Genomic DNA, 11,604 nt, shown 5'->3' on the forward strand with positions numbered 1-11,604 from the left:
AGTGAGAGAGAGAGAGAGAGAGAGAGAGAGAGAGAGAAGGAGCAGTAGAAAAAGCCAATAGCCCTTAAAACTAAAAGGCAAGGGTAAAAAGGATCCAAGGCTTTGAGAATTAATGGATAGAAAGGCCCAAGGAAATAAATCTAGGCTTAAGCGGCCAAATCAAGCTGTCCCTAACCATGTGCTTGTGGCATGCAGGTCCAAGTGAAAAGCTTGAGACTAAGTGGTTAAAGTCGTGATTCAAGGCAAAAGAGTGTGCTTAAGAACTCTGGACACCTCTAATTGGGGACTCTAGCAAAGCTAAGTCACAATCTAAAAATGTTCACCCAGTTATGTGTTTGTGGCATTTATGTATCCGGTGGTAATATTGGAAAATAAAATAATTAGGGCCACGGCTAAGACTCATAAAGTAGCTGTGTTCAAGAATCAACATACTAAATTAGGAAAATCAATAATACTATCTGAATTCTGAGTTCCTAATGGATGCCAATCATTTTGAATTTCAAAGGATAAAGTGAGATGCCAAAACTGTTCGAAAGCAAAAAGCTACTAGTCCCGCTCATCTAATTAGAATCTGAGCTTCACTTAAAACTTTGAGATATTATTGTTTTTTTTATTTCTTTTTATCCTATACTATTTGTCTAGTTGCTTGGGGACAAGCAACAGTTTAAGTTTGGTGTTGTGATGAGCGGATATTTTATACGCTTTTTGGGGGTAATTTCATGTAAATTTTAGTAAGTTTTAGTTAGTTTTTAGTATATTTTTATTAGTTTTTAGGCAAAATTCATATTTCTGGACTTTACTATGAGTTTGTGTGTTTTTCTGTGATTTCAGGTATTTTCTGGCTAAAATTGAGGGAGCTGAGCAAAAATCTGATTCAGGCTGAAAAAGGACTGCTGATTCTATTGGATTCTGACCTCCCTGCACTCGGAATGGATTTTTTGGAGCAACAAGAGTCCAATTGGCGCGCTCTCAATTGGGTTGGAAAGTAGACATCCAGGGCTTTCCAGCAATATATAATAGTCCATACTTTGCGCAAAGATAAACGACGTAAACTGGTGTTTAACGCCAGTTCCATGTTGCATTCTGGCGTTGAACGCCAGAAACAGGTTGCAAGTTGGAGTTAAACGCCAGAAACAGGTTACAACGTGACGTTTAACTCTAGAATCAGCCTAGGCACGTGAGAAGCTCAAGTCTCAGCCCCAGCACACACCAAGTGGGCCCCAGAAGTGGATTTTTACACTATCTATCTTAGTTTACTCATTTTCTGTAAACCTAGGTTACTAGTTTAGTATTTAAACAACTTTTAGAGACTTATTTTGTATCTCATGACATTTTTAGATCTGAACTTTGTACTCTTTGACGGCATGAGTCTCTAAACTCCATTGTTGGGGGTGAGAAGCTCTGCAGCGTCTCGATGAATTAATGCAATTATTTCTGTTTTCTATTCAAACACGCTTATTTCTATTTAAGATATTCATTCGCGCTTCAATATGACGAAGGTGATGATCCGTGACACTCATCACCATTCTCAACCTATGAACGCGTGCTTGACAACCTCCTCCATTCTACATTAGATTGAATGAGTATCTCTTAGATTCCTTAATCAGAGTCTTCGTGGTATAAGTTAGAATCCATTGGCAGCATTCTTGAGAATCCGAAAAGTCTAAACCTTGTCTGTGGTATTCCGAGTAGGATTCAGAGATTGAATGACTGTGACGAGCTTCAAACTCGCGAGTGTTGGGCGTAGTGACAGACGCAAAAGGATCAATGGATCCTATTCCAGCATGATCGAGAACCGACAGATGATTAGTCGTGCGTTGACAGCGCACCTGGACCATTTTCACTGAGAGGACGGATGGTAGCCATTGACAACGGTGATCCACCAACACACAGCTTGCCGTAGGAGGAACCTTGCGTGCGTGAAAAAGAAGACAGGGAGAAAGCAGAGATTCAGAAGACAAAGCATCTCCAAAACTCCAACACATTACTGCGTAACAAATACTCATTTCATGCTCTTTCACTTTTTACAACTAAAACTAAAGAACCCTGTTGGTATCCTGACTAAGAATAATAAGATAACCATATCTTGCTTCAAGCCGGCAATCTCCGTGGAATCGACCATTACTCACGTAAGGTATTACTTGGACGACCCAATGCACTTGCCGGTTAGTTGTGCAAAATTACATAGTGTGAGTGTAATTTTTGTGCACCACCTCCCCCGGTTGCATACGCCTATTATCTGTATCCACAAAGCATCCTTTGAGATTGGCAGGATTTTGGGGCCCATCAGCGATCTAGGTTACACGGTCGTCGTGGGCTTTCATCACAGTCTCCTTAAATAGGCATTGATTTCATAGCAGAGAAGGTTTAGTATTATTTAAATATGAACCACAAATTTAAATAATTGTGAGGGTTTAAAAAACTCAAGAGATTTTCAAAATGTATCTGTCGACCCACTGAGAGCAGTCATCCATCTTAGTGTGCGTCTTCTCAAAAATTTGCTTCGAGTGAGTGCGCGACCCATTTCGCTCTTCTGTCAACACATATTAGAAAAACTTGGAGTTATTGTACATCATATTTATAAATAATAAAGCAAACGATGACTAACACAATTAATTTATATAAACGATTTTCTTGGTCATCGTCTGTTATGTGGTGGATCCCCTAGTGTGCAAAAATTTTTCGGTGTTGGATGCTCGACTGTATTGTGCCTTAGCCCGAGTTGCCCTAATTTCAAACTTTCGACACTTATTAAAGTAGATTAGTGAATTAACTATTAGACTAATCCAAGGTGGTTATTACCTCGATAAAGTTACTAAGCTCAATAGTGTGATCCATTTTATTGATGAATATAAAATAAACCACAATGCACGGAGGGAATATGAATATATGATACAATTAGATTTAGATCTTTGACATTCTAGGGGAACCCACTTTTGGCTTTATTCTGATTCCCAAATTCTCCCTTGTTTTTCCAAGAAAATATTTTAGTTCGGGCTCTCACTCACCCAGATTTAAGCGCTTTCTCTCAAACAAAACAGATAGTTTCAAATCAATATGATAAGCTAGGGTTAAACTACAAAGTTGAATGACGGTCTCTCATTTTAATCCGTTGATTTTAGAAGTTTAGAACGACTTCAAGTAAAATCACACGCAGCTCAATAGTTTGATCGATCTTGCAGATGAACCATTTGATGTATATGAAGTATGAACCGTATAATGATTGACATTAAACCCCTCTTTTTGGCTTTATTCTTGATACCCCCATTTAAGCAAAACTTTCTCTCAAGGCTGACCTGCAACAAGTTTTCTCGCTTATCCTCCATATTCGTGGCTTTTGATGCCATAACATATGGCTCTTTTTCTTTTCTCCTCCTTTTATTTTCTCTTTCCCATTTCTTTCCACTTCCTCAAAATTTCAACCATTTTATAAGCATATACCTAAAACAATTGAAAGGCGTAATAACAAAGTTGGAGATAAGAACGACAGCCAAACACCACAAGATTATAATCTGAAGGTGTAAATTCCCTTGCTTTTTAGTAAAGGAGTTTTAGACAAATTTCTGTAAAAGAATCACAAAAACAAAACTTTGTTCAAAAGCACAAGCATTTAAAGATATAAAAGAAATGTAATGCACAAGAAAGAATACCACCATATGCACGTCTTAAAGATATACACATCTGAATCTCGTAGACCCTCCCACCAGTCCACCACCATGCTCCATGCATACCAATAAGGAAAAGCCTAAAGTAATGTATAGAAAAGTTCGAAGCATAGAAATACCCAACCACGATTTACTGTTAGTGAGAATTTTAAAAGCTTTTATTATTATTTATTTTTTTAATGACACATTTAAATGACTCCTTAAAACATATGTTAACAAATCTAAAATATATAAATTCATTAGTGATTAATAAAAACTTATTCCACCGGTTAACTCAAAAATTTGAACGGACACGGTATGCAATAAAATAGATGATCATGAGGACCACATAATCATCATCCTCTCATTGTTATCACCTTCCACCTGACACCCACAATGATGAGTGAGTGACGAGGTAAATAGATTTTAGGAATTTTACCCTGAAGCGTCCTTAAGGATATTATCAAGATTACTGGAAATTTCAAAGTTCTTTTCTCTTTTATCCCAATAAATAGTAAATACATTGCAAAAATATAAAAAATTTCAAATTTGTTTACTTTCCAGTTAAATGTTTCCATATTAAACGACTTAACAAGCGTCGTTTTATCTAATTCCAGTAATTATTCATAGGAACATTCTCTGAAGTCTGAATGCGCAAAGTACAAGAACAAATGGGGAAAAAGGTAAAGTGTGATTCGTCAAGAAAAAAAAAGCAGTCTCAAGATCCACACTATACCGTAGCCCGTGTGTTTTCATGTAACCCGTCTTATATAGCTACTCTACTACTACTAGTATTAACTACAAAGTAATATAAACCTTGTGGAACTTGATTGCATTTTGATGAATATGCTAAAGTTGAACGGGAAAAATACACCATACAATGAGCACTACTAGAAAAGTAGGGGAAAAAATGTAACAATTGAAAGCTAATCCTTTGGTGAAAAATGTGACTCTTTTTCCTTGTGTGATTTTGGTTAATGAGCCCTTAAAATATAAATTCTCAAACAAAAACAAGCAAGCAAAAACTAAAGATAGCAACAGAACCTTTGGCAAAACGAAAATTTTGCATTTTCTAAGATTCTCATTCTGCAATTGTAGCCCACGCTTAAGAGATGAGGTTATTTGAGCAAAATCTATCACATCTTCTACAAACGAACAAAGCAAAAGCGAAATATTAAAGCAAATTGGTCGGCTTCATCATCTTTAACCTTTAACTTTACCCTACTCTATCTCTGCAATATGCTCAATGCTGCTTTTATTTTCATCTCCAAACCCAAAACACCAACCTTTAGCAGACTCTGTTCCCACTTTATGCAATGTATAAGAACCCCTAAAGTTACAAACCTAAGGAAAAAAAATATGTGAAAAGAAGCAAACAAATTCTCACTCCATTTTCGACTCCACCATCCCTCGAGCAAAAAATCTCAAACCAACAAACACAAACATCAGCTGATCAGCATTGCAAAAATGGAGATATTATCACAATTGTGGTCACTGTTAGGGTTACTCACCGTTCTGCAAAATGTGCTTCCATCTCAGATTCTCTCTCTGCTTCACTCTGTATACGAATCAGCACAAGATCTGCTATCTCCTTACGCTTACGTTGAGATCCCTGAGTTCAACGGCTACTGCGGCGTCGACCTCAACGACCTCTACCGCCACGTGCACCTCTACCTGAACGCAGCCGCGTCTGCCTCCCCCGCCGCCTCGTGCCGCCGCGTCACGCTCTCCCGTTCACCCTCCTCCTCCCGCGTCACCTTTGCCGTAGCGCCAAACCACACCGTCCACGACTCCTTCGGCGGCCACCGCCTCTGTTGGACGCACCACGTCGACGGCGTACAAGACTCCCTGGACGAGAAACGAAGCTTCACTCTCCGTCTACCGAAGCGCCACAGACAGGCGCTACTGCCGTCCTACCTCTCCCACGTCACCTCACGCGCGGAGGAGTTCGAGCGCGTGAGCCGCGAGCGCCGACTCTTCACCAACAACACAACCGGCTCCGGTTCCTTCGAGTCCGGATGGGTTTCCGTCCCGTTCCGCCATCCCTCAACCTTCGAAACCCTGGCTCTCGAGCCAGAACTCAAGAAACAAATAAAAACCGACCTCGTTTCGTTTCAAAACGGCAGAGAGTTTTACCACCGGGTTGGGCGTGCGTGGAAGCGGGGGTACTTACTCCACGGTCCACCCGGTTCCGGTAAATCGAGCCTCATAGCAGCTATGGCTAACTTCCTCTGTTACGACGTATACGACTTGGAACTCACAAAAGTTTCGGATAACTCTGAGCTGAGGTCGCTACTAATCCAAACGACGAACCGCTCCATTATTGTTATAGAAGACATTGACTGTTCCGTGGACTTAACCGCTGACAGAACGACGAAGAAGCAACCGGCCAAGTCGTTTAAGAAGTGCAAAACGACGATGTCGTCTTCGGGTTGTGAAGATAGTGGGAGGGTTACGCTTTCAGGGCTCCTGAACTTCACGGACGGGTTGTGGTCGTGTTGTGGCGAGGAGAGGATTGTGGTGTTCACTACGAACCACAGGGATAGCGTGGACCCTGCGCTGGTTCGGTGTGGGCGCATGGACGTGCACGTGAGCCTTGGCACGTGCGGGTTCCATGCATTCAAGGAGTTAGTTAGGAACTACCTCGGGGTTGAGTCTCATGCGTTGTTCGATGCCGTGGATGCGTGTATTAGGTCGGGTGGGTCCCTCACGCCGGCGCAAGTTGGGGAGATCCTATTGAGGAACAGAGGGGATGCTGACCTGGCGATGAAGGAGGTTGTGGCAGCGATGCAAGGGAGGATGCTGGCTCTTGCGGCCGCTGGAGGCGGTGGCGGGGATCAGATGGATAATGAGGATGTAGTGGCGGCGGTGTCAGTAGGGACTAGGTCGCCGGAGAGTGTATTAATGATAGGGTCGCCGGAGAATTGGGACACGGCGATGGGTGGGCGAAAGAGAAAGGAGAGTGTTAATGGGTCGAATGGGTGCGAAAAGAAGGTAAAGTTTTTCGTGAGGTTGAAGTCGTTGACTAAGTCTGACTCTGGTAAATGTGGTGTTTTTGAGAGAGGAAAACATTGAAACTTTACTTTTTTTTTTGTCTTGGACTAGAAAAGTTTAACGTTCACGGGTGTGGATTTTTCAGCCGTGTTCGGGTTAGGTTTTATTTTTTCTGGTGGTAGGAAAGACATTAATTAGGTTGGTGTGATTAGTATTTTTATTTTATTTTTTATGTAAAGCGGCTTATTGTTCAGCTAATTACTGCGTATGGTTTTTGGTTAAGGATATTGTTACAGACGAGGCCCAATAGTCATAGTTACGATAATAGAAATCCTAATTAATCTTTTAGCGGAAACGAATTAAAAAAGGAATAAAGTATCAATCAGCGAGGACGTTACAGAATCAAGACTTTAAATCTGATTTGAAATTAAAAAAGTCCTAAGGTAAAGGAAAAATCCACCTTGAGGCTTGAGGTAAGCATCTTCTAAGATAATAACAAAGACACTTAGATTGTGTTTGTTTACAAACACAAAATATTAAACTAAAGACATAGAAATAGATGAAACATGAATAGAAATTGATCCGTACCTTAGAAAATTGATCCAACGTTATATTTTAGAGTTGTTAGGTCAAATTCGGTCAAAGAAGAGTGATTCGCGTTATACCTCGACTTACGTCCCAAGAATCTCGGGATTACAACAAGCACCTTTTTCAGCATAAATATCAATACACAAACGACCTAGTAGGCACAGAGAACAAACGGAACATAAAAAATCACACAAAAACAAAGTTTAGTAAAGCATCGTGATTATTATTATTATTTCTTGATCGTGAATTGACTTAAACATCGGAGTCTTTTTTGTAAGTTCTCCACATTGCTCGAACGAGGAAGAAACTCGTGGTGCAGCACACAGAAAAAGGACGTTGCTATTACTCTTCCAGCTGCATCCGACCAATACCTCGTAGCCCAGTTCCAGACAAGAACATTTGGCGCTCACCGTGGGGCTGAGTTTATTTAAATTAACCCCCACAAACACTTTACCTTTTTTGTTGCAGAAACATGGCTGATGACACCGTGCCTCAGACTCCTCCTCCCTGAGTTGGTAGCCATGAATGCTACCCTCCTCGCTGAGGTTAAGAGAATGGCCGATCTCTTAGAGTCAATTCACGACGGAGGTCCAACACGGAGGATCCTAAGAACACGACCTCAAACGGCACACAATCTCAGGCAGGTTCCCAGAAGATCACCCCGCCAAAAGAAAAATTGACGATAGATAATCTTTTTTGGAATATATCGTCAAATTCCAGATGCCGAAGAACTTTGTGTTGCCTACTGCACTCAAGCCATATGAAGGATTTGGAGATCCTTGCGTCCATATTAAGAAATTTCAATCCATGATGTTCTTTAATGGTGCCTTTGACCCTATATTCGGTCGATCTTTTCCAACTTTTTTAGATGCTGCTGCTTTACTTTGGTTTTCTAAGATACATGCAGGTTCAATCTCTTGCTTCGAAGAATTGGCAAGGTATTTCATCGACTACTTCGCAGCTTCAAAAATATATGTGCACGGGTCTGATTACCTCAATAGTATCAAGCAAGGTCTACATGAAAGCTTGAAAGACTATATGACGCAGTTCGCCAAAGCAACTATAGAGATCCCCAACCTCAACCCTGAGGTGCACCTGTACGCACTAAAGAGCGGCCTCTGCCCAGAAAAGTTCCAGGAGACTATAGTTGTTACCAAGGCAAAAACGCTAACAAATATCCAAGAAAAAACTACGAGCCAAATAAAAATTGAAGAACTCCGCGAAGCTCGGCGAATAGAGAAACGACAGCCTTGTGATGCTAGGACATCTTGGCTAGTTTGACAAGCCATTTTAGTTAAATTATAACTTAGTTTCATGCATTTCTTAGGTAATAAGCAAGAATTTGCACTTAATTTCATTGCATGCATTCATGCATCAAAAGTGTGGTGAAATCAGGAGAATGTGAGAGCTTATGAAGCATGATTTAGTTAAGTTAATCAAATAGTTTTTATGGCCTTTAAAAGAAGGTTTTGCATGGTTATGAACTTCAAACTTTGATGCACCTTCTTTGGTTTGTGACAGGGGAAGCTGAGACAGAGACATTGATCCTTGGAGAAGCAAGAATGCAAGCTCATTCAAGGTCAAGGAGCAAACAGCACCCAAACTGGCGCTCTCCACAGGCGGTCTCTAGCAAGCTTGCGGGAGAGCGCCAGCTTTAACACTTAACCTCAACAATTGGCATTCCTTACCAATATTCTCCAGCAAGCCTGCTAGAGAGCGCTAACACCAACCATGCCAGCACCAACCTTCTCAAGACCCTTGTCAAGCACCATCCCAACCTTGTCATGACACCATCCAAACCTCAACACCACACTACACCAAACATGTCAAGGCCATCACCACACCACACTCCAACTTTGTCACAACCACATTGCCTCACCCTCAACCCATGCTCTTCAGCAAGCTTGTTGGAGAGTGCCACTTCCTCATACCGCCACCATAACCTCACCACACCAACTTTGCCACTCACCCTTACTTAGACCACGCTTGTTCCTAGGGCTCTCCAGCAAGCTTGCTGGAAAGCGCCACCTTCATACACCTATGTCCCTCATGACTAGCGCTCTCTAGCAAGCTTGCTGGAGAGCGCCACTCTCTCATACACCAACCACCATGACACCAGCAAATCTTGACACACCCCTTGTCACAAGCAACAACCAATGGCCACGCTCTCAATCTCAAGCTCCCTCAAGAGCACCAAGACAAGCACACCAAGCCCAGTGTCACGCTCGTTTTTGGTGCTCTCCTGCAAGCTTGCTGGAGAGCGCCAATCATCAGCAAAGGCCAGATAGTGTCATGCTCTCAAGGGAAGCTCATGAGCAAACTTAGCACTCTCTTGAAAGTGCCAACATTCGCCTACCACGATCACACTCAAGCTCTCCAGAGAACATCTTCGAGGAACAATTTAAAGGAGGAAATGAAGCCTAGTGCCATGCTCTCAAGTAGCGCTCTCCAGCAAGCTTGCTGGAGAGCGCCAATCCTCATGCACACAACGCTCTCTTGGTGATACTTTTGAAAGAGCGTAGCGCTCTCCTGGAAGGTGCCAGCGCTCGCACCCAAGTTCGCAAGCGAGCGTCTTCGTTGCTTACTTTAAAGAAGAACTAAACCACTTGTACTTGGCGCTCACTTTTTAAGTTCACTAACAAGCGCCAGGCCCAAGCGTCAGAATGAATCCAAAGACCCAGAGGAAGTACATCAAGTAAAGACTTGGGGGAAGCACTATAAATAGATGAATTTTGAACTCATTGGGGGCTTACAGAGTAGACTAGATCACTACACTTTACATTTTCTTGCTTGTACTTAGTTTTCATTTTATTTTTCATTCACTTTCAATTTCTTTCAAGTTTTCTTAGAGTGATGATCAACTAAACCCCCCACTCATTAGGGGGAGGAGCTCTGTTTTAATTCTAATAAATTAATGAAATTCTTCTTATTCTCAATTCGCTTGTTGTTATCTAAGGGAAAGCTTTTGTGCTTCAAAGATCCAATCACTACTGAGAGTTTGGATCTACTTGAATCTCTATGTGAGCCTCGAGAAAGAGATCATAGGATTCAGTTTGAGGCTTCTCCCTCATAACTCTTTTGATCAATACATTCTTAGTTGGTATGTGACACATAACCTCTTTGAATTGAGATCCTAAGGGTTGTATAGCTCTTGGATTAGAAATTGAGCTTCACCTCTTCTAATGAATAATTAGATCAAGAGATTGGCAATTGATTGTGTTAAGAGAAATTGAGTTGCCAAGAGATTGGAATTCAATTATTTATAATCCGCTATAGATCTACTTCATATGATTGAGAAAAAAGTTGAGACCCATAATTCACGAAGGATCATAGCATCTCCAATCCCTAATGAATCTCACCCATTGTATTTCTTCACTTTAATTCTTCTGAATGTCTAATTTCCTTTAATTCCCAATACCCAAAACCCCTTTACTTTCATGCAATTTACAATTCATTGTCATTTACATTTTTGCCTTTATTTTCTTGCCATTTAAGTTTCCGCTCTTTACTATTTCGCAATTTACTTTCAGCCTTTTATTATTTAGTCATTTAGATTCAGCACTTTTACCTTTTATGTCATTTACTTTTCTGTTGAGTTAATCACTCAAAATATCAAATATTTGTTTGACTAGAGAAATCATTTAACTAAAGTTGTTTAATCCATCAATCCCTGTGGGATCGATCTCACTCAACAATGAGTTATTACTTGACGATCCGGTATACTTGCTGGAGGAATTTATGTTACGTAAATTCTACTCATCAAGTTTTTGGCGCCGTTGCCGGGGATTGATTTAGATTGACAATGATTAAGTTGGTGATACTCTAGATTAAACACTTTTCTTTCATTTTGTTTAAGCACACTAACTGTTTGACACTTTGTGTCACCTAACTCTCACAACACTCTAGCACTAGAGTGTTCTTTTTTTTGCATTTGGTTTGTTTTTGTTTTGCGTATGCTAGGAGGAAGGAAAGCAATATCAACTTCCTTTTATTCTGAGCCAAAAAGAACTCTTCTAAGATTGAGAAGAGAAGCTAGAGGGAAGAGAGTAGTTGGTGATAGTTTAGCTTTCATCATGTTTTAGGTTAGAATTTTAGAGAGAGAAGCTCTCCCTATTCTCTAGAATTTAGGGTAGTTTAGGTTAAATCTTCTTAAATCCAAGTTTTAATTCTTGTTTTTGCTCAATTTCCTTTACATTCCCTTGTTCTATTGTCTTAATCCTCTTAGTTTTTCGTGTTAATTCCTTTATTTTGCCAATTTTAATTCATGAACTCTCTTATAGATTTTGGTTCCATTTTAATGCAATTTTATGTTTCCATGTCTTTTTATATTTATCTTAATTGCTATTGTTAATTTCTTGCTTATGTTAGTTATAGTTTC

General features: G+C 40.5%; 1 protein-coding gene across 1 annotated transcript; it reads left to right on the forward strand.

Moving 5' to 3' along the window:
• The first annotated feature begins 4,742 nt into the window (after positions 1-4,742).
• LOC107458863 (AAA-ATPase At4g25835-like) lies at positions 4,743-6,932 on the forward strand. The gene has a single exon (XM_016077073.3). It carries the CDS (start codon positions 5,112-5,114, stop codon positions 6,717-6,719), a length of 1,608 nt encoding a protein of 535 aa, XP_015932559.1. The 5' UTR covers positions 4,743-5,111; the 3' UTR covers positions 6,720-6,932.
• The last annotated feature ends 4,672 nt before the right edge of the window (positions 6,933-11,604 follow it).

Source organism: Arachis duranensis, chromosome 7 (assembly GCF_000817695.3).
Source record: "Arachis duranensis cultivar V14167 chromosome 7, aradu.V14167.gnm2.J7QH, whole genome shotgun sequence".
Lineage (NCBI taxonomy): Eukaryota > Viridiplantae > Streptophyta > Magnoliopsida > Fabales > Fabaceae > Arachis > Arachis duranensis.